General features: G+C 45.8%; 1 protein-coding gene across 1 annotated transcript in view; it reads left to right on the forward strand.

Moving 5' to 3' along the window:
• The first annotated feature begins 7,023 nt into the window (after positions 1 to 7,023).
• The window catches only part of TOP6BL (TOP6B like initiator of meiotic double strand breaks), a 106,745-nt gene continuing 93,436 nt past the window's right edge, over positions 7,024 to 20,332 (forward strand). The window contains exons 1-3 of the mRNA XM_010351979.2: positions 7,024 to 7,192; positions 11,877 to 12,015; positions 19,571 to 19,624. Coding sequence (XP_010350281.1) covers positions 7,163 to 7,192; positions 11,877 to 12,015; positions 19,571 to 19,624 — 223 coding nt within the window. The 5' untranslated portion in view covers positions 7,024 to 7,162. The remainder of the gene's footprint in view (positions 7,193 to 11,876; positions 12,016 to 19,570; positions 19,625 to 20,332) is intronic.

The following is a 20,332-nucleotide window of genomic DNA, read 5'->3' on the forward strand; positions in this document are numbered from 1 at the left end:
TTACACCACTGCACTCCATCCTGGGCAACAGAGTGAGACTCCATCTCAAAAACAAAACAAAACAAAAAGAAATAGGTAAAATGGGAAAAGAACTGAGACATCCTGACCCTTTCAGACCTTTGATTCCACAGTCTCTTTCCAATTGGTAAGAATAAAAGTTGGGGAAACAGAATTCAGAAGTGGCATTAAAGCTAGAACAGATGAAAATCAAATTGAGTTTATTTGTATTATTATTTTGAGATAGAGTCTCATTCTGTCACCAGCTGGAGTGCAGTGGCACAATCTTGGCTCACTGCAACCTCTACCTCCCTGGTTCAAGTGACTCTCCTGCCTCAGCCTCCTGAGTAGCTGGAACTACAGGTGTGTACCACCATGCCCAGCTAACTTTTGTATTTTTTTAAGTAGGGATGGGGTTTCATCATGTTGGCCAGGATGGTCTTGATCTCTTGACCTTATGATCTGCCCATCCCGGCTTCTCAAAGTGCTGGAATTCCAGGTGTGAGCCACCATGCCCGGCCTTGACTTTATTATTTTAAAATAGTAATAATAATTATTATTTTGAGACAGAGTCTTGTTCTGTTGCCAGGCTGGAGTGCAGTGGCACGATCTCGACTCACTGCAACCTCCACCTCCTGGGTTCAAGCAATTCTCCTCCTTGGCCTCCCTATCCCTAGTAGTTGGGACTACAGGCATGAGCCACGACACTCGGCTAATTTTTGTATTTTTAGTAGAGATGGGGTTTCACCATGTTGGCCAGGATGGTCTCGATCTCTTGACCTTGTAATCTGCTCACCTCAGCCTCCCAAAGTGCTGGGATTACAGGTGTAAGCCACCGCACCTGGCCATTATTATTACTTTTTGAGACAGGGTCTCACTCTGTTGCCCAGGCTGGAGTACAGCAATGCAATCTCAGCTCACTGCAATCTTAGCTCACTGCAATCTCTACTCCCCAGGTTCAAGCAGTCCTCCCACCTCAGCCTCATGAGTAGCTGGGACTACAGAGGCTCACCACCAGGCCTGGCTAATTTATTTTTTGTAGAGGCAGGGCTTTGCCATGTTGGCCAGGCTGCTCTTGGGCTCCTGAGCTCAAGTGATCTGCCTGCCTTGGCCTCCTCAAGTACTGGGATTACAGGTGTGAGCCAATGTGCCTGGCTTAATTTTAATTTTTTTTTCTTTTTTTTTTTTAAGACGGAGTCTTACTATGTTGCCCAGGCTGGTCTCCAACTCTTGGGCCCAAGCAATCCTCCCACTTCGGCCTCCCCAAGTGCTGGGATTACAGGCGTGACCACTGTGCCTGCCAAGTCAACTTTTAGAGATCAGTGAAAAATCAGCTCATCTAAGGTTCCAGATTACTAGCTTTAAAGACTGTACACCTGTATTCCTGGAAAAGTGCTTCAGAGTATTGTAATCACACAAAGATGGAACCAAAATGAACATGTGGAGTCAATGTTCTCTTTAATGGGGCTGCTGGGAGAAGAATTTTTGTCTCAATTTAGCCTACTTGTCTTTCAAATACAGTCCATCATCTGGCTTTTGGATCAATAGGTTTACTTGGCCATAGGTGACCAGATTACACTGCTGTTTGTATTCACAAGGCTTCTAGGTCACAAAGAATACATCTCTTCCAGTGGACATCAGCTGGCAGGACAAATCCAGCCCTAGAGACAAGGTAAAAAGCCAGTTACAGACCAGGCATGGTGGCTCATTCCTGTAATCCCAGCACTTTGGGAGGCCAAAGTGGGCAGATCACGTGAGGTCAGGTGTTTGGGACCAGCCTGGCCAACATAGTGAAACCCCATCTCTACTAAAAATACAAAAATTAGCCGAGTTCAGGTGGCACACGCCTGTAATCCCAGCTACTTGGGAGGCTAAGGCAGGAGAATCGCTTGAACCCAGGGGGTGGAGGTTGCAGTGAGCTGAGATCATGCCATTGCACTCCAGTCTGGGCAACCAGAGCAAAACTCCTTCTCAAAAAAAAAAAAAAAAAAAAAAGCCAGTTACAGAGGGAAGAACCACTTTGTGATGTAGATTTTATTGGCCATCTAGCTAGAGGAAAAATTGGACAATAATAGGAAAGGAATGAAATCTCCTGGGCTGGCCCAGCACCTGCTACTGGTGGATGAGAGACCAGACTTTGTGCAAAGGGTGAATTGGCCAGGAAAAACAGTAAGTTAGCCAGTTTCATAGTCAGTTATTCTGAGAGGAAGAAAACGCAGAATGAGGATGAAGATGGAAATACTCTAGTTATACTAACTTTGGTATCATCCCAGGAAAAGAATATCTCCTTTCTTCTAAGTCTTAGAAAGAGGAAGAGTAGATGCTGTAGTCCAAGAATTGCACAAAAGTCAGCACCACTGTGGTGTCTAATTGCCCCCATTAGTCTAATAATATTCTTCTGCTAGAACATCCCTGTCTGACCCCTGATAAGAAAGCAGAGGGAAGTGATTGGTGAAGCTGCCCCAGATTCTGTGCTCCAGGTGGAGAAGGCCTCAAGAAGGTGAAGGGATGAGCTAATCTGAGCCTCACGGCCCCATTTTCAAGGATGTGATTAGTGGAGAGGCACCTGGGACCTGCTCCATTTCAGGAAACCCGGTTATGGGAACTGGTAGGGGACAGACTTTGCTCAGGACCCGAGAGAAGCAGTTAACCCTTTCCTACTGTCTGGATGGGAAACAGCTTAATAGTTGCTTGATTCTTTCCCAGGGGAGAGAGTTCTCGAATAGACTTCCTTTTGCATCAGGCTGGAAAAGGGGACCTCAAGGATATTTTCCACTTAAGTTCCTAGGGTCAGCCTCTTCAGGGCATTTGAATGCTATAGGGGAGCCTGAGAAACAAGGTGGGGCCTAAGACGTGTCTAGGAGTGATATACACAGAGAGGGCACATTCAAAAGCAAAGCAAGCTCAACAGTCCCTAAAATGACACTGTTCACTGGCACTGGGAGCATTTCCTGGGATGTTCTTGTTCCACTCAAACCCTTGTCGGTCAGAATCAATCTTGGGCTCTTCTTGTGTGTGTGTGTGTGTCTCAGATAGAGGGTTTCTTTTCAGAATAAACAGGATATCCAAAGTAGACATGTGACATGGTTTGGCTGTGTCCCCACCCAAATCTCATCTGGAATTGTAGCTCCCATAATCCCCATGTGCCGTAGGAGGGACCAGGTGGAGATAATTGAATCATGGGAGCAGTTTCCCCCATGCTGTTTTCTTGATAGTGAATTAGTTCTCAAGAGATCTGGTGGTTTTATAAGGGGCTTCCTCCTTCACTGGGCACTCATTCTTCCCCTTCTTGCCAAAACGTGAAGTATGTGTTTACTTCCCCTTCTGCCATGATTCTAAGTTTCCTGATGAACTTAGCCATGATGAACTGTGGCAATTAAACCTCTTTCTTTTATAAATTACTCAGTCTTGGGTATATCTTTATTAGCAGCATGAGAATGGACTAATACAACATGAAACAGTAATCTAAATTCTGAGGTGGGTACAGAAGTGGAAGCAGACTCAATATATCACCTAGTCTAACGACTAGAAAGGACTGGCTCTCTACAGACACTGCCAATAACTGAGACCTAGAAGGCCAGGGCTGAAAATACCTAGGGCCTTACCCAAAGCCTCCTTAGTTGACCTAATTAACTAGGGTGACCTTAGCCATGGGCAGGTCATTTAGTTTCTTTGGGCTTCAAATTTCTTCATCTTAATAGATAACTGATAATTTCCAAAGCCTCTTCGGACTCTGACATTCTAGTGCTCTGAGGATGGGGTCTGAGCAAAAAGCAGTTTTTAAATTTTTGTTTATTTATTTATTTTAGAGACAGGGTCTTGCTCTGTCACTAGGCTGGAGTGCAGTGGTATAATCATAGCTCACCGCAACCTCCAACTTCTGGGCTCAAGATCCTCTCACCTCAACCTCCCAAGTAGTTAGGACCATAGGCATGCATCGCTGTACCTGGCTAATTTTTTGTTGTTGTTGTTGCTGTTTTTTTTTTTTTTGAGCTGAGTTTCACTCTTGTCACCCAGGCTGATCTCGGCTCACTGCAACCTCCGCCTCCTTGGGTTCAGGCAATTCTCCTGCCTCAGCCTCCTGAGTAGTTGGGATTACAGGCACGTGCCACCATCCCCAGCTAATTTTTTGTATTTTTAGTAGAGATGGGGTTTCACCATGTTGACCAGGATGGTCTTGATCTTTTGACCTCGTGATCCACCTGCCTCAGCCTCCCAAAGTGCTGGGATTACAGGCTTGAGCCACTGCGCCTGGCCAGTTTTTAAATTTTTTTTGTAGAGAAAAGGTCTCACTATAGTGACGAGGCTGGTCTCAAACTCCTGGCCTGCAACAATCCTCCTGCCTTGGGCTCCCGAAGTGCTGGAATTACAAGCATGAGCTACCATGCCTGGCTTATTCATATAACTTCTTCTTGGATCGTCAGTTTGGTCATTTCTAAAACGAAGATAACATCTCCCTTACAAGATTGGGAGAACTGCTTAAGATGAATAAGAAAAAGTGGGGTGCTTAGCACAGAGTGCATTTTCACCAAATATCAAGCCTATATCGCATGCTGCCTGAATACAAGGGTTTCTGTTAAGAAAGTCTTGATGGCAAACTCTCTGTCAAAGGCTTCCCTCCTTGCTTCTCCCTCTACCCAGTAGGGAGGGCAGCTGTGTCCTTGGCTACCTTTGAGAGGCCTCCACTGCCTCTAGGGTGGTATTGGGTGTTCCATTACAGCTTTATCCCCGAGGCTTATTCCAAGGACAAGGGCTGAAAGCTAGGGGCTTATTTCCCAGGACAAGGGCTGGAAGCTAGGAAAGCAACTCACCTTCATTCCCAATGCCATTCTCAAGGTGGAGCATTTCTGTGGGCCAACATTCACAATGAGAATTTTTTGTTGTTGTTTTTCCATCACCCAGGCTGGAGTACAGTGGCATGATCTCAGCTCACTTCAACCTTCACCTCCCAGGTTCAAGCAGTTCTCCTGCCTCAGCCTCCCAAGTAGCTGGGACTAGAGGTATGCACCACCATGCCCGGCTAATTTGTATTTTTAGTAGAGGTGGAGTTTTACCACGTTGGCCAGGCTAGTCTCAAACTCCTGACTTCAAATGATCGACCCACCTCAGCCTCCCAAAGTGCTGGGATTGCAGGCATCAGCCACCATGCCCAACCACAATGGGAAATATTTTATAGAGCCATCCTCAATACCTTGGTTTCTCACCCATAAAATATTGAGGATAACAATTATCTTACAAGATAGTTGAGAGGATGAAATCATTTATAAAAAGAGCTAGTGGTGTCTGACAACAACATGCAGTCATTCAATAATGTTAGTGTTCCTTCCCCTTGGCAACTCCTCTTCTTAAAAAGGACAAGAGACACGGGGTGGGGATGGGGAGCTGGGGGTGGGGTGGAATGAAAGGAAGAATAAGACTCCAATGATTCCTCAAATGCCAGCTGTTTATCGTTTGATGGTTATGACGAATTTTCCAGAAATAAAAGCTACTGTGCTCCAATAGGTCTACCTGTGAGCAACTGAGATGGGGAGGAATGGGAAGGAGAGGCAACAGCGCTGAGCATGGACTCGAGAAGAGTATGATTCAGGTCTCCATAGACATGTTCTTTGGAATAGCACCAAGGTTGTGTACTGGGCAGGCACTCTGCCAGTTCCCCAGCCCGTTCTGTCCAATCCTGGCGTCTTGGAGCTGGGGTGGAAGAATTTTTCCTGAAGGAAAGCAGCCAACACCCCGTCCCACCCTTCTCCTTGGGCAACTCTTTGCCAGGCAGGAATCTCTCTCATCAGGGTTTTCTTTTGGCTGTCAGACAGATCACCAGCAGTTACGGGCTTAAGCCCCTGTCACCACGCCCCTCCCAGAACCTGGCAGAGAGCAGCAGCTGGAGTCTGCAGGACCACCTTCCTTCTTCCAGCCGGAAATGCACTTAAAAAACCCCAGAGCTTCTCCTGTCAGCCGAAGTCCAAAAAACCCAGCTCCTGGCCTTGGCACATTCAGTGCAGAGTCCAACGTGGAAAGGGGCCTGGATGGGGTTCGTTCGGTCGGCTCCCAGGTCCCACCTTTGTGGGGGAAGTTGGGCCCCCCGAATTAGGCTGGGAGGTGCTTGGGGCTGGTTGCCACGTAAAGGACGGGGCGTCATTTTTTCTTTTCTTTTTTTTTGAGTCAGAGTTTCACTTTTTGCCCAGGCCGGAGTGCCATGGCGCGATCTCAGCTCGCCGCAACCTCCACCTCCCGGGTTCAAGCGATTCTCCTGCCTCAGCTTCCCGAGTAGCTGGGATCACAGGCGCCCACCACTACACGCGGCTACTTTTTTGTATTTTCAGTAGAGATGGGGGTTTCCCCATGCTGGCCAGGCTGGTCTCGAACTCCTGACCTCAAGTGATCCACTGGCCTCAGCCTCCCAGAGAGTTGGGATGACGGGCGTGAGCCACTGCGCCCGGCCCGGGGCGTTGTTTTGAATTTAACGTTAATAATTTTTTAGTATATGTCCCAAAAATTGCATGAGATAAGTGTATGCTTATTAAAAAATTAGTTGTTGATATGAAATTAAATTTTAACTGGCCGTCTTTTTCTTTGCTAAGTCAGGGATCCGGAGCTTGGCCTAGGGGACTCGGGGTAGCTTCTGCAGCGCGAGGCGGGTTCCTCCGTCACGAACTCGCTTGGAAGCCCCGCGCCGGCACCTTCACCCCTTCCAGCCGAAGGAAGGGTTCTGGAAAGCGCGAAGGGCGGCCAAAGCCCGGACGAGAGCTAAGGGCTGCATCTCGCCGCAGCCGTGGTGGGAAAGCGTCTTCAAGGAGGGAGGAGTTGTGGCCTGGCCTCATGCCCGCTCGCCTCCAGCCTCGGCCGCCGCTGGCTGGCTCTTCTCCGCCCCGAATCGCCCACCTGAGGACCCACAGGCACCGCCAGCGCTCAGCAGCTCAGGGAGGATCCTGGTTGCCGCTCGCTGCCCCGGGGCTGTGTAGCGTCGAGTGCGCAGGCGCGGCGGGCAGGTGGGCGGGACGTGCGCGCGCGCCCGCGCCCCTAGCGGGAAGAGACGGGCTCGCGCTGCCGGGCGTGGGCGTGGACTCGGGCGTGGTCACTGGCGGAGTTCCAAGTCGGGGCTGAGGAGGGGTCGGCGGCCGCGGGCGGGCAGTTTTCGACTGGGCGTGGCTGCTGTTCCCCGTGCGGCATGAAGGGGACGGCCGTGACCGTGTTCGAGGTGATGCTGGGAAGGGAGAGAAAGCGGAGGACACTTTCTGAGGAGACGGGCTTTGTGAGGAGACCGCAAAGTTTGGGTAGCGGGGTCGGGCCCTCGCCAAAGTGGAGGAGGCAGGTTCGGGAATCGAGGCCCGCCTCCCACCGCGAAGCGGGGAAGTAGGAGCAGATGAGGGCTGTCTCTCGCGGGGTGCTCTGCGGGGAACGACGTCCTCTCTCCAGCCGACGGCCTTGAAAGCTGCGGCGTTTGCGGAGCACCGGCGGACGCCCGGGAGGTGCACGCCCGAGCCCACTGCCTTGCACGCACCGGGTGCTGGGAGGGGACGCGGAAAGAAGGGGAGCGAAGGGGCCAGCCCTGGGGGGAAATCGGGGCGCCAGCACAGAGGCATGGAGGGACCCATCCGCGCAGACTGGGAGCGACGGAAAGAGGTGTTTCCGGCCCCGGTGCAGGTGCGGGTTCCTGGGTCCGGAGCAGCTGGACGGGACGGGGCGAGGTTCAGAGGCCACGCCTGTGCTCTGGGAGCTGCTCTGGACGACGGCACCAGCACCTGGGGCCGGCCACACCACGTGTGCTCACTCCATCACCCACGTTCACGGCCGACGCCTGATGGGACGCCGAGCCGCTGTTAGTGAGGAGTACGGGGCGTCTGACAAGCACAGGCTCGGGGCACCCGAGAGAAGGCCCCCGGGCGTTCCGCCTGTTTCTTGTCATCAAAGAAAGCCGGGGGATTCCGTTTTACAAATGACCGAACCTAGGCTAGAACCCAGGGCGCTGACTCATAGGCTGGTGTTCTTTTTTTTTTTTTTTGAGCGGAGTTTCGCTCTTGTTACCCAGGCTGGAGTGCAATGGCGCGATCTCGGCTCACCGCAACCTCCGCCTCCTGGGTTCAGGCAATTCTCCTGTCTCAGCCTCCTGAGTAGCTGGGATTACAGGCATGCGCCACCATGCCCAGCTAATTTTTTGTATTTTTAGTAGAGATGGGGTTTCACCATGTTGACCAGGATGGTCTCGATCTCTCGACCTCGTGATCCACCCGCCTCGGCCTCCCAAAGTGCTGGGATTACAGGCTTGAGCCACCGCGCCCGGCCAAGGCTGGTGTTCTTTTCCCAACTGTGCTGTCATTACCGGTATGGGAATATCTTTTTTTTTTTTTTTTTTTTTCCTTTTCAGACCTTGTCTCGCTTTGTCGCCCAGGCTGGAGTGCAGTGGCGTGATCCCAGCTCACTGCAGCCTCCGCCTCCCGGGTTAAGCGATTTTACCGTCTCAGCCCCATGAGTCGCTGGGATTGCAGGCGCAGGGCACCACACCTGGCTCATTTTTGTATTTGTAGTAGAGACAGGGGTTTCACCATATTGGCCAGGATGGTCTTGAACTCCTGACTTCGAGTGATCTACCCACCTCTGCCTCCCAAAGTGCTGGGATTACCTGCGTGAGCCACCGTGCCCGGCCCGATATGGGAATATCTTTTTTTTTTTTTTTTTTTTTTTTTTTTTTTTTTTTTTTTGAGACGGAGTTTCGCTCTTGTTACCCAGGCTGGAGTGCAACGGTGCGATATCGGCTCACCACAACCTCCGCCTCCTGGGTTCAGGCAATTCTCCTGCCTCAGCCTCCTGAGTAGCTGGGATTACAGGCATGTGCCACCATGCCCAGCTAATTTTTTGTATTTTTAGTAGAGACGGGGTTTCACTATGTTGACCGGGATGGTCTCGACCTCTTGACCTCGTGATCCACCCGCCTCGGCCTCCCAAAGTGCTGGGATTACAGGTTTGAGCCACCGCGCCCAGCCTGGGAATATTTTAACAGACGACGCGTGAAGGAGGAGTTAGACTCTACACTTAACCCGGAAGCCTTTCTTATTTTTTATTGTTTTTTTTTTTAAGACAGTCTCGCTCTATTGCCAGGCTGGAATGCAGTGGCGCGATGCCAGCTCACTGCAACTTCTGTTTTCCGATTTCAAGCAATTCTCTCGCCTCAGCCTCCCAAGTAGCTGGGACAACAGGCACACACCATCAAGCCCGGCTAATTTTTTGTACTTTGAGTAGAGACGGGGTTTCACCATGTTGGCCAGGATGGTCTCGATCTCTTACCTCGTGATCCACCCGCCTCGGCCTCCCAAAGTGCTGGGATTATGTGAGCCACAGCGCCTGGCCACCATTCTTATTAACTAGTACAAATGAGAATCTTAGTTCCCAGATCTTCCTGCCTTTAAAAAGAAAGTAATAATTTTCCTTGTGTTGCCTCCCTATAGAAGTGAGAACCTGTTTGCATGAATAATAATGGGAGTTGGCCAGGCTCGGTGGGTAGCCTGTATTCCCAGCACTTTGGGAGCTGAGACAGGCAGATCACTTGAGATCAGGAGTTCAAGACCAGCCTGGCCAACATGATGAAACCCTGTCTCTGCAAAAAAATACAATAATTAGCAGGCTGGCCGGGCGTGGTGGCTCATGCCTGTAATCCCAGCACTTTGGGAGGCTGAGGTGGGTGGATCACCTGAGGTTGGGAGTTCGAGACCAGCCTGACCAATCTGGAGAAACCCCATCTCTACTAAAAATACAGAGTTAGCCGGGTGTGGTGGCATGCGTCTGTAATCCCAACTACTCGGAGACTGAGGCAGGAGAATCACTTGAACCTGGGAGGTGTAGGTTGCGGTGAGCCAAGATTGTGCCATTGCACTCCAGCCTGGGCAACAGGAGCAAAACTGTCTTAAAAAAAAAAAAAATCAGCAGGCTGTGGTGGTGGGCACCTGTGCTTCTAGCTGCCTGGGAGGCTGAGGTGGGAGGATCACCTGAGCCTGGGAGGTTGAGGCTGCAGTGATCCGTGATCATGCCGTCACTGTATTCCAGCCTGGGAGTCAAAGTGAGACCCTGTCCCCTCTCTTCCCCCCAAAATAAAGGAAATATATTTTATTTTCAATTTGTCTCGATTAAATGTCAGTTTTGTTTATTTGAGATGGAGGGTTGCTCTGTCGCCCAGGCTGGAGTGCAGTAGCACGATCTCAGCTCACTGCCATCTCCACCTCTCAGATTGAAGCAGTTCTCCCCAGTAACTGGTACTACAGGCACATGCTACCACTCTGGGCTAATTTTTGTATTTTTAGTAGAGAAAGGGTTTCACCATATTGATCAGGCTGGTCTCAAACTGTGACCTCAGATGACTCACCTGCCTCAGCCTCCCAAAGTGCTGGGATTACAGGCATGAGCCACTGCACCCGGCCAATTAAATGTTTTATCCAGACATCTTAGAGTCCTGTTCAACTTAAAATACTGTGTGTAGTCTTTACTGCAGTAGAACTTAGAAATAATAACTAATATCTGTTAAGCATTTGCTATATGTCAAGTACTGTGTTAAACATTTTGCACAGGCCGGGCATGGTGGCTCATGCCTGTAATCCCAGCACTTTGGGAGGCCGAGGCAGGTCGATCACAAGGTCAAGAGATCGAGACCATCCTGGTTAACATGGTGAAACCCTGTCTCTACTAAAAATACAAAAAATTAGCTGGGCGTGGTGGCGCATGCCTGTAATCCCAGCTACTCAGGAGGCTGAGGCAGGAGAATTGCCTGAACCCAGGAGGCGGAGGTTGCGGTGAGCCGAGATCGTGCCATTGCACTCCAGCCTGGGTAACAAGAGCGAAACTCCATCTCAAAAAAAAAAAAAAAAAAAAAAAAAAAACCAAACAAAAAAACATTTTGCACATATTTTTAATTAAAAAATTTTTTTAAGTAGAGGTGGGGGCCTCACTAGGTTGCCCACACTGGTCTTGAACTCCTGGGCTCAAGCGATTCTCCCACCTGGGCCTCCCAGTGTTCTGGGATTACAGGCATGAGCCACCACATTCAGCCTTGCACATACTATTTGTTTACTTTCAGCAGCAGCCCTATGTGGTAGTTTTATCCCCATTTTAATAGATGAGGAATCTGTTGTATGGAGAAATTAAGTAACTTGCCCAAGATCACATGCTAGAATTTGGCACATTAGGGATTCAAATCCAGGTAGGGAGTGCAGTGGCCTGATCAGGGCTCACTTCAGCTTCAACCTTCTAGGCTCAAGAGAGTCTCCTGCCTCAGCCTCCCCAGTGGCTGAGACTATAGGTACACACTACCTCGCTGTGGTGGTTTTTTTTGTTAGTAATGATGAGGTCTTGGTATGCTGTCCAGGCTGATCTCAAACTGCAGGGCTCAAGCCATCCTCCCACCTCGTCCTCCAAAAGTGTGGGATTACAGGTGTAAGCCATCGCACAGGACAGCATTAGCACTCTTAAATAGTATTCTGACCCTCAAAAGTGTTGATTTAATGAAAGATAAAGATGATTCATAACCAGATGTCACTCTTATTCATAGTCTTCATGTTGGCTTTTATTTGGGGCAGGAAAAAAGAAACAAGAAAAACTCCCACTTAATTTTTCCCTAATGTTTCCAGATGAGTATGTTCTGAATAAAGCAATTTATTGTCTCAATTTCCTGTCTGATTGGGCATCGTGTTGAATTCCACTGTCTCCTTTCTTATGTCACTCTCCTAGCTGTTTATTTTGTTTAGACACAATACTCTGAACAAACCTAAATCTGACATTTTAGAAGCAAGAATATAATTTGGCGGGGGAGGGAATTAGAGTTACTAATTTGACTGAATTGTAGAGCTATTACTGTGATTTCTAAAGATTACGTTTTCTTTGAATTGTGCTCCTTTCAGATTTTGAGATTTTTAATAATTTATTGGAAGTGTGACATAGAAGTATCAAAGGGAGCACTACTTGAAGGGCAGCTAGTGATTTCCATAGAAGGATTGAATTCTAAGCGCCAGGCAAATGCTCTTCATTGTGTAATAACTAGTAAGTAAAGAAATAAAAATTATTGATTTTCTATCTCTTGTCATGGTTTATGTCATGTTTATGTTTATGTATTTAAAATTTAAATTAGTCAATCTTTTATGTTATTCCAGGATTGTTTCCTAATTATAAAATGAAATGATTAATAAGTATCTGGTGGTAGGTTTACAAATGTGTCATACAGGAAAGGTGAGTAGAAGACTCTTAATAGATTATTTTACTGGTTTAAGTTAAAATTGCTCAGAAACAACCTTATTTTTCACTTGGTTTTAACCTACATTTTCACAGAAAAATTTCATTTCATTGAGTTTTACCTACTTTTATTTGTCCAAATCTAAATTTTGGCAGTTGCAAAAAAGCAAAAAAAAAAAGGGGGGGGAGTAAAATGGTGAATGGTGTATACTTAAATAATCACGACCTGCGATTAGTTTGAAAAGATCTCTTCCATTTGGCTTTCATGCTTTTATCACTTTTGCCTGTTGTCTTGAGGGAAAGCTGATGCATTGAGCTGCTTTGAAACAATGAATTTTCTTAAACTTGAAGTGTTAGCTTGTTTGGTTGTTTTTTGTGGGGGGTGTGTGTGTGTGTGTGTGTGTGTGTGTAGGTTTATTGAAGGGTACTTTGGAATGTAGTGGAATTGTTCCTTCAGGCTTAGAGAAGTCACTTGGGCACCAAGTTGAGATTGGATAGTAAACTAGGCTTTACAAGACATTTGCTTACCTGAACTGGAATGACCTGTCTTCTCTTTGTGTATTAATATTAAACATCTTTAAGAGCAGTATGACAGGTTAGTTTGCTCTTTCTCTGTGTGAACTCCACTCTGACTGGGCAGGGTTCCCACCACTCATGAGAGAAATGCATGAAGACGTGTCTAGGATGATAGCTGGTCTGTGTATGGTTGTAATAGTCTAATCCAGTACGTAAACTGTAACCAGGGTAGCAAGGTTGATTTAATAAAAAGGAAGGGACTTCAGCTGCCATAGTTTTTGGCAAGAAACTCAATTCTGCGTTTTGAGCCTAATGAACTTCTTTAGCCCACCTAGAATGGGGGCATTTCTCTTCTCCTTATTGTCTCTGAGCTTTGTGTAATTACGGTTTTATTTATTTACTTATTTAGAAATGGAGTCTCACTTTGTTGCCCAGCCTAGAGTGCAATGGCCTGATCTCTGCTCACTGCAACCTCCGCCTCCTGGGTTCAGGCAATTCTCCTGCCTCAGCCTCCAGAGTAGCTGGGATTACAGGCACACGCCACCATGCCCAGCTAATTTTTTGTATTTTTAGTAGAGACGGGGTTTCACCATGTTCACCAGGATGATCTCGATCTCTTGACCTCGTGATCCACCCGCTTTCGCCTCCCAAAATGCTGGGATTACAGGCGTGAGCCACTGTGCCCGACCCCTTTTTTTTGTATTTTTAGTAGAGAAGAGGTTTTACTATGTTGGCCAGGCTGGTCTCAAACTCCTGAACTCAAGTGATCCACCTGCTTCAGCCTCCCAAAGGGCTGGGATTACAAGCATGAGCTACTGTGCTCAGCCTATGTTTATATGTATATATTTTTTGGTAGGAAACATGGTGATACATGCTTGACATAAAACATTACAGAAACATGTATTGTGGAGAGTGAGACTTTCCAGATATCTTACCCCTTGAGACTATTATTAACATTCAGGTTTTTCTGCTACATTTTTCTTCCCCCCTCCCCCCACCTGCCAAGGATAATCTATCTTCTAGATTTTTCTATGCATATGCTCATAGTTATTAATATCAATTTTTAAAAACTAGAACTGTACATATGACTGTGCTGTGTACCAGTACTTTGTGGGCAGCATTTCATGTTAGCGTAAGGGATCTATTTATTTTTTTTGTTAAAAAAAATATATATATATATATTTAGTTAGTTTTAGTTTTTGTAGGTTTCACACATGTATGGTTTTGACTGGGTGTAGTGGCTCATGCCTATAATCCCAGCACTTTGGGAGTGCAAGGTGGGCAGATCACTTGAGGTCAGGGGTTCACGACCAGCTGTCCAACATGGGGAAACACTGTCTATACTAAAAATGTAAAAATTAGCAGGGCATGGTGGCACACACTTGTAATCCCAGCTACTCGGGAGGCTGAGGCACAAGAATTGCTTGAACCTGGGAGGCAGAGGTTGCAGTGAGCCAAGTTCTTGCCACTGCACTCTAGCCTGGGCGACAGAGTGAGGCTCCGTCTCAAAACAAACAAACCCCAACAATACCCTGCATGCTTCCCCATCTCCCCCTTCCCATCTTTCTCCCTCCTAGAGGCTAATACTTTCAACTCTGTTAATTGATTATTTAATATTTATCTTTGTATCTAAGTAACATGTTTGTTTGTGTTGTTGTATCTTAAAAAAAAAAAAAAAAGGGTCTCACTCTGTCACCAGGCTGGAATGCAGTGGCACAATCATAGCTCACTGTAACCTTAAATGCCTGGGCTCAAATGATCCTCCTACCTCAGCCTCCCGAGTAGCTAGGTCTACAGGCATGTGCTACCATGCCTGGTTAATTGTTTTATTTTTGTATTTTTGTAGAGACAGAGTCTCTTGCTATGTTGCCCAGGCTGGTCTCAAACTCCTGGGCTCAAGCAGTCTTCTCACTTTGGCCTCCCAAAGTGCTGGGATTATAGGTGTTAGCCACTGCACCTGGCCAAGATGTTATTTATGTATTTATTTTGAGACAAGGTCTTGCTCTGTCACCCAATCTGGACTGCAGTGGTGCAAGTACTGTTCACTGCAGCCTTGACCTCTTGGACTTAGGTGATCCTCCCATCTCAGCCTCCTGAGTAGCCGGGACTACAGGCACGTGCTACCATGCATGACTATTTTTAAAAAAAAATAGATACAAGGTCTCCCTGTGTTGCCTAGTCTGGTCTTGAACTCCTAGGCTCAAGTAGATCCACCCACCTTAGCTTCCCAAAGTGCTGGAATTATAAGCATCAGCCGTTGTGCTCAGCCCTAAATTGTTATATCTTGATTTTCCTTTTCATAGACATTTATTGATTTTCCACCATAGAAGATGATTGCTCTCCTTAATATCTTTACCTCTACCATGTGTCTTATATAGTTATAATTTTCCAACCATTTAGATGAATATTTACTCATTATGAGCATAAAGTCCAGTTTAGCCATATAGAAAACTATGATTACTTTTGTTTATAATTTCCCTTCAGCTAATACTTAATTTATTGTCTTTTTTTTTTTTTTTTTTGAGACGGAGTTTCGCTCTTGTTACCCAGGCTGGAGTGCAATGGCGCAATCTTGGCTCACCGCAACCTCCGCCTCCCGGGTTCAGGCAATTCTCCTGCCTCAGCCTCCTAAGTAGCTGGGATTACAGGCACGCGCCACTATGCCCAGCTAATTCTTTGTATTTTTAGTAGAGACGGGGTTTCACCATGTTGACCAGGATGGTCTCGATCTCTTGACCTCGTGATCCACCTGCCTCGGCCTCCCAAAGTGCTGGGATTACAGGCTTGAGCCACCGTGCCCGGCCATTTATTGTCTGTTTTTATCATCTAGTCAACTCCTAAACTTCCAGCATTTGTCTAAATCTTGTATATTCCTGTACATCAGATATTATATCAGTTTTATCCTGCTGAATAACTTTTTTGCAGTGTTTTCTGACCTGCTCTAATTTTGACTTGATGCCTTCTGTATCTGGTGCACAGCTGTCGTCTTGGAATCCTCCCTTCATCATTATTCAGAGTGTTCCTATAGTTTTTCTCTTGCATTGGATTTTGTGCTTCCTGAATCCCTCTTTTTTTTTTTTTTTTTCTCTTGGCTCACTCCTTGCTTTGACGGATCTCGGGCTCCAGTAGCTTCCTTGGAAAGCATGTTTGGAAGGTAAATTTCTTGAGACCTTACGTCTCTGAAAACATCTCCACATGTACCTAACTGATAGTTTGGGCATACAGGATTCTAAGCCAGAATTCATTTTTCCTTCAGAATTTTGATGACATTGCAGCATTATTTTCTAACTTCAAGTGTTGCTATTGAAAATTTTAAAAATCTTTCTGATTACTCTTTATATGGCTTTTTCTTTTTTCTTCCCCTCTCTGTAAGCTTTTATTTTTATTTGTATTTTTTTGAGATGAAGTTTCACTCTGTTGCGCAGGTTAGAGTGCAGTGGTGCGATCTTGGCTCACTGCAACTTCCGCCTTTCAGGTTCAAGCAATTCTCCTGCCTTACCTCGTGAGTAGCTGGGATTACAGGTGTGCACCACCATGGCCAGCTAATTTTTGTATTTTTAGTAGAGAAAGGGTTTCACCATGTTGGCCTGGCTGGTCTCGATCTCTCGACCTCGTGATCCACCCGCCTCAGCCTCCCAAAGTGCTGGGATTACAGGCTTGAGCCACCGCGCCCGGCTATTTTTTAGTATTTTTATGTTTTTTGAGACAATCTCACTCTGTTGCCCAGAGTTGTTTTTTTTAATTATTAAAAAATGTTATTTTAATGATATTTCCCAAAATGTATACCACAGAATGTTTATATGAGTTATAAGAAAGGAGTTATGTAGTCATACACATTTGGGAAATGTTAGTTAAAATGAGTTTTTATTTTTGTTTTTTTTAGATGGAGTCTCACTGTCACCCAGGCTGGAGTGCAGCGGCATGATCTTGGCTCACTGCAACCTCTGCCTCCCGGGTTCAAGCAGTTCTCCTGCCTCAGCCTCCTAAGTAGCTGGGATTACAGGCACACACCACCATGCCTGGCTAATTTTTGTATTTTTAGTAGAGACAGGGTTTCACCATGTTGATTGGGCTGGTCTCAAACTCCTGACCTTGTGATCTGCCTGCCCTGGCCTCCCAAAGTGCTGGGATTACAGGAGTCAGCCGCCACACCCAGTCTTTTTAAATTTTTTTTGAGACAGAGTCTTGCTCTGTTGCCCAGGCTGGAGTGTAGTGGTGGGGTCTTGGTCCACTGTAGCCTCCACCTCCCAGGTTCAAGTGATTCTCGTGCCTCACCCTTCCGAGTAGCTGGGATTACAGGTGCCCACCACCATGCCTGGCTAATTATGGGTGAAGAGTGCTTTCACCTGCTCCATACCCTATGCAGCCCTCAGTTTTCAGTTATTCTTCCAATGCTTTTACACGAAAGCAGTAACATGCTATCCTTCAGTTGCAAAGATGACAGTAGAGACTTATCTATAAAATACGTTTTTAAAGCAAGCATTCCCCCAAATCCTCTCTATAGAACAGAATTTTTTTTTTTTTTTAAATTAAAGCCGGGCGCAGTGGCTCAAGCCTGTAATCCCAGCACTTTGGGAGGCCGAGGCGGGTGGATCACGAGGTCGAGAGATCGAGACCATCCTGGTCAACATGGTGAAACCCCGTCTCTACTAAAAATACAAAAAACTAGCTGGGCTTGGTGGCGCGTGCCTGTAATCCCAGCTACTTAGGAGGCTGAGGCAGGAGAATTGCCTGAGCCCAGGAGGCGGAGGTTGCGGTGAGCCGAGATCGCGCCATTGCACTCCAGCCTGGGTAACAAAGAGCGAAACTCCGTCTCAAAAAAAAAAAAAAAAAAAAAAAAAAAAAATTAAAAAAAAATTCTTTTTCTGGGATGGGGTCTTGCTCTCTGTTGCCGAGGCTGGAATGCAGTGGTGCCATCATGGCTCACTGCAACCTCTGCACCCCGGGCTCAGGTGATCCTCCTACCTCAGCCTCCTGAGTAGCTAGACTATAGGTGTGTGCCACCACGACCAGCTAATTTTTGTATTTTTTGTAGAGATGGAGTTCTGTGATGTTACCCAGGCTGGTCTTGAATTCCTGGGCTCAAGAGATCCACCCACCTCAGCCTCCCAAAGTGCTGGGATTACAGGTGTGACCCACCATGCCCGGCCAGAAGATGATCTTTAAAAAGGGGGCAGGGGGCCAGGCACGGTGGCTTATGCCTGTAATCCCAGCACTTTGGAAGGCTGAGGCAGTGAAACCTTGTCTCTACTAAAAATACAAAAATTAGCTGGGCATGGTGGCACATGTCTATAATCTCAGCTACTCAGGAGGTGGAGGCAGCAGAATCGCATGAACCTGGGAGGCAGAGGTTGCAGTGAGCCAAGATTGTGCCTCTGCACTCCAGCCTGAGTGACAGAATGAGACTCTGTCTCAGTTAAAAAAAAAAAATAATAGAAAAGAGTGTCTTTTGTTAAATGTCTTATGTTGCTTGTGGTTAGGCCTTTTGAAGTGTGTATTATTTATTCAGAATCACCTAAAATCTGGAAATCTAGAGCATTACTATCCAATAGAACGTTTTGTGATGATGGAAATTTCTCTGTCTCCTATTTAGCAGGCTAGCCATTAACCGTATGTGGCTATGGAGCAATTGAAATGTGGTTTAATGTGACTGAGGAACTAATGTGTGTGTGTGTGTGTGTGTGTGTGTGTGTGTGTGTGTGTGTGTGTGTGTCTGTGATGGAGTTTCACTCTTGTTGCCCAGGCTGTATTGTAGTGGTACAATCTCGGCTCACTGCAACCTCCGCCTCCCAGGTTCAATTGATTCTCCTGCCTCAGCCTACCAAGTAGCTGAGATTACAGGCACCTGCCACCACACCTGGCTAATTTTTGTATTTTAGAAGAGATGGGGTTTCACCATGTTGGCTGGGCTGGTCTCGAACTCCTGATCTCAGGTGATCCACCCACCTCGGCCTCTCAAAGTACTGGGATTACACGTGTGAGCCACCGTACCTGTCTAGAACTACATTTTAAATTTAATTTAGCTAGATGTAAATAGCCACATGTAATTTGTGGCTGTGGTACTGGACAGCAGTTTACAGAATGACCTTGCCTCTCACTCTAGTTCAGTGATTCTCAACCTTTTTTCTCTGCCTGAAAGATGCACATTTTCTGAGGGGTAGATATATTTCTATTGGTTCCTATGGCAATGATGCTTAAATTCTGAACTATTAGGTCATGTTACTCTGGGGAAGGGCATGTTCAAAAAGATAGTTCTGATCTTTTTGTCACCTCCTAGGTGCCTGCTTCCTTATTCACTGTCTACCCGGAAAAATTATTGCTCTAAAATTTTTAATATTTATAGTTAGAACTCTAAGATAAATCTTACCTGATAGCCTGGTATTTTCTATTTCAGTGTAAAATTGGTTAAAAGAACAGCCAAAGTTTTAATCGAATCTTGTGTTAGGATATGAGTAATTGACATGATACATTCTGATTACTAGCTGCAATTTGAAGTCTTCCCATAATCTTTTTCTGTCAAATAGAGTATCATCCAAAGAGGTAGTCCTGGTGTTGATTGTGGGTGACTGTTGAATATAGGTGAAAAAACTTGCTATTTGGTTATCTCTAAGAAGGTATTCTTCACGAGAACAGTCATTGCAGCATTATAGTATGTGGGGAACATTCCTGTGTGAGACCCCCCCAAAGACAATAGTATTTCTTTGATTTTTCCATTTTTACTGAACTCATTAGTAGTGGCCACTTTTTTAATGTTCTGTGTCTATATGCAGTTTTATAGACTCCCATTTGATTCTTTCAATAGAATACATTTACTTATTTGTGATATTTCTTTGTATTCTGTTTCTTACAGTTGCTTCTGCAGGAAGCCTTTTTGGTGGCATGGTCCTCAAGAAATTCCTAAAAGGTAAAGATTTACCTAACTGTTATGAGACTGAATCTCTTCTTGACAATGAATTTGATATTTTCTGAAAGAGACTTATAATGAAAGAAAGAGTTGACAGACATGTAAATAAAAATACAGGACACCCACTTAAATTTGAATTTCAGATAAGTAGTAATTTTTTTAACATAAATATGTCTCATTCAGTACTTTATCCTGCATTTTATCTGGCTTCTCCACTGAAAGATGATCTATTAATATGAAACTGTATAGAACTGACAAGATACCTAGATCACTGTAACTTTTCTGTATACTCTCTATACAACTTCAGGCAAAATTTTCCCAGATGTAAAATAAAAACTTTAATAGGTATTTGTTCCTATGTACTTCAAAGAAAGAATATGTGGCTAATGCTTTTACTGTAAATGATTGGCTAGCAGTAATAATGTTTTCCATGTTATATTGCCAAAGTTGGTATGATTTAGGAGTTTTTGCTGACTTTTGTTTTAAGAATTTCTTTTTTTTAAAACTTATGAATACTGTACAAACCAAAGGCTATAACATTTATTTTAAAGAGGTCAAAATTATCTTTGAACTCTTATGCTTTCATTTTTATTTCTTATGATTGTCTGCTTCATAAGTATTGTCCATTGGCCTATTTTTTCCTAATGAGTTGTTAATTCACAAATTTTGCAAAATAACTTTTTTTTTTTTTTGATACGGAGTTTCACT

Source organism: Saimiri boliviensis, chromosome 6, assembly GCF_048565385.1.
Source record: "Saimiri boliviensis isolate mSaiBol1 chromosome 6, mSaiBol1.pri, whole genome shotgun sequence".
Lineage (NCBI taxonomy): Eukaryota > Metazoa > Chordata > Mammalia > Primates > Cebidae > Saimiri > Saimiri boliviensis.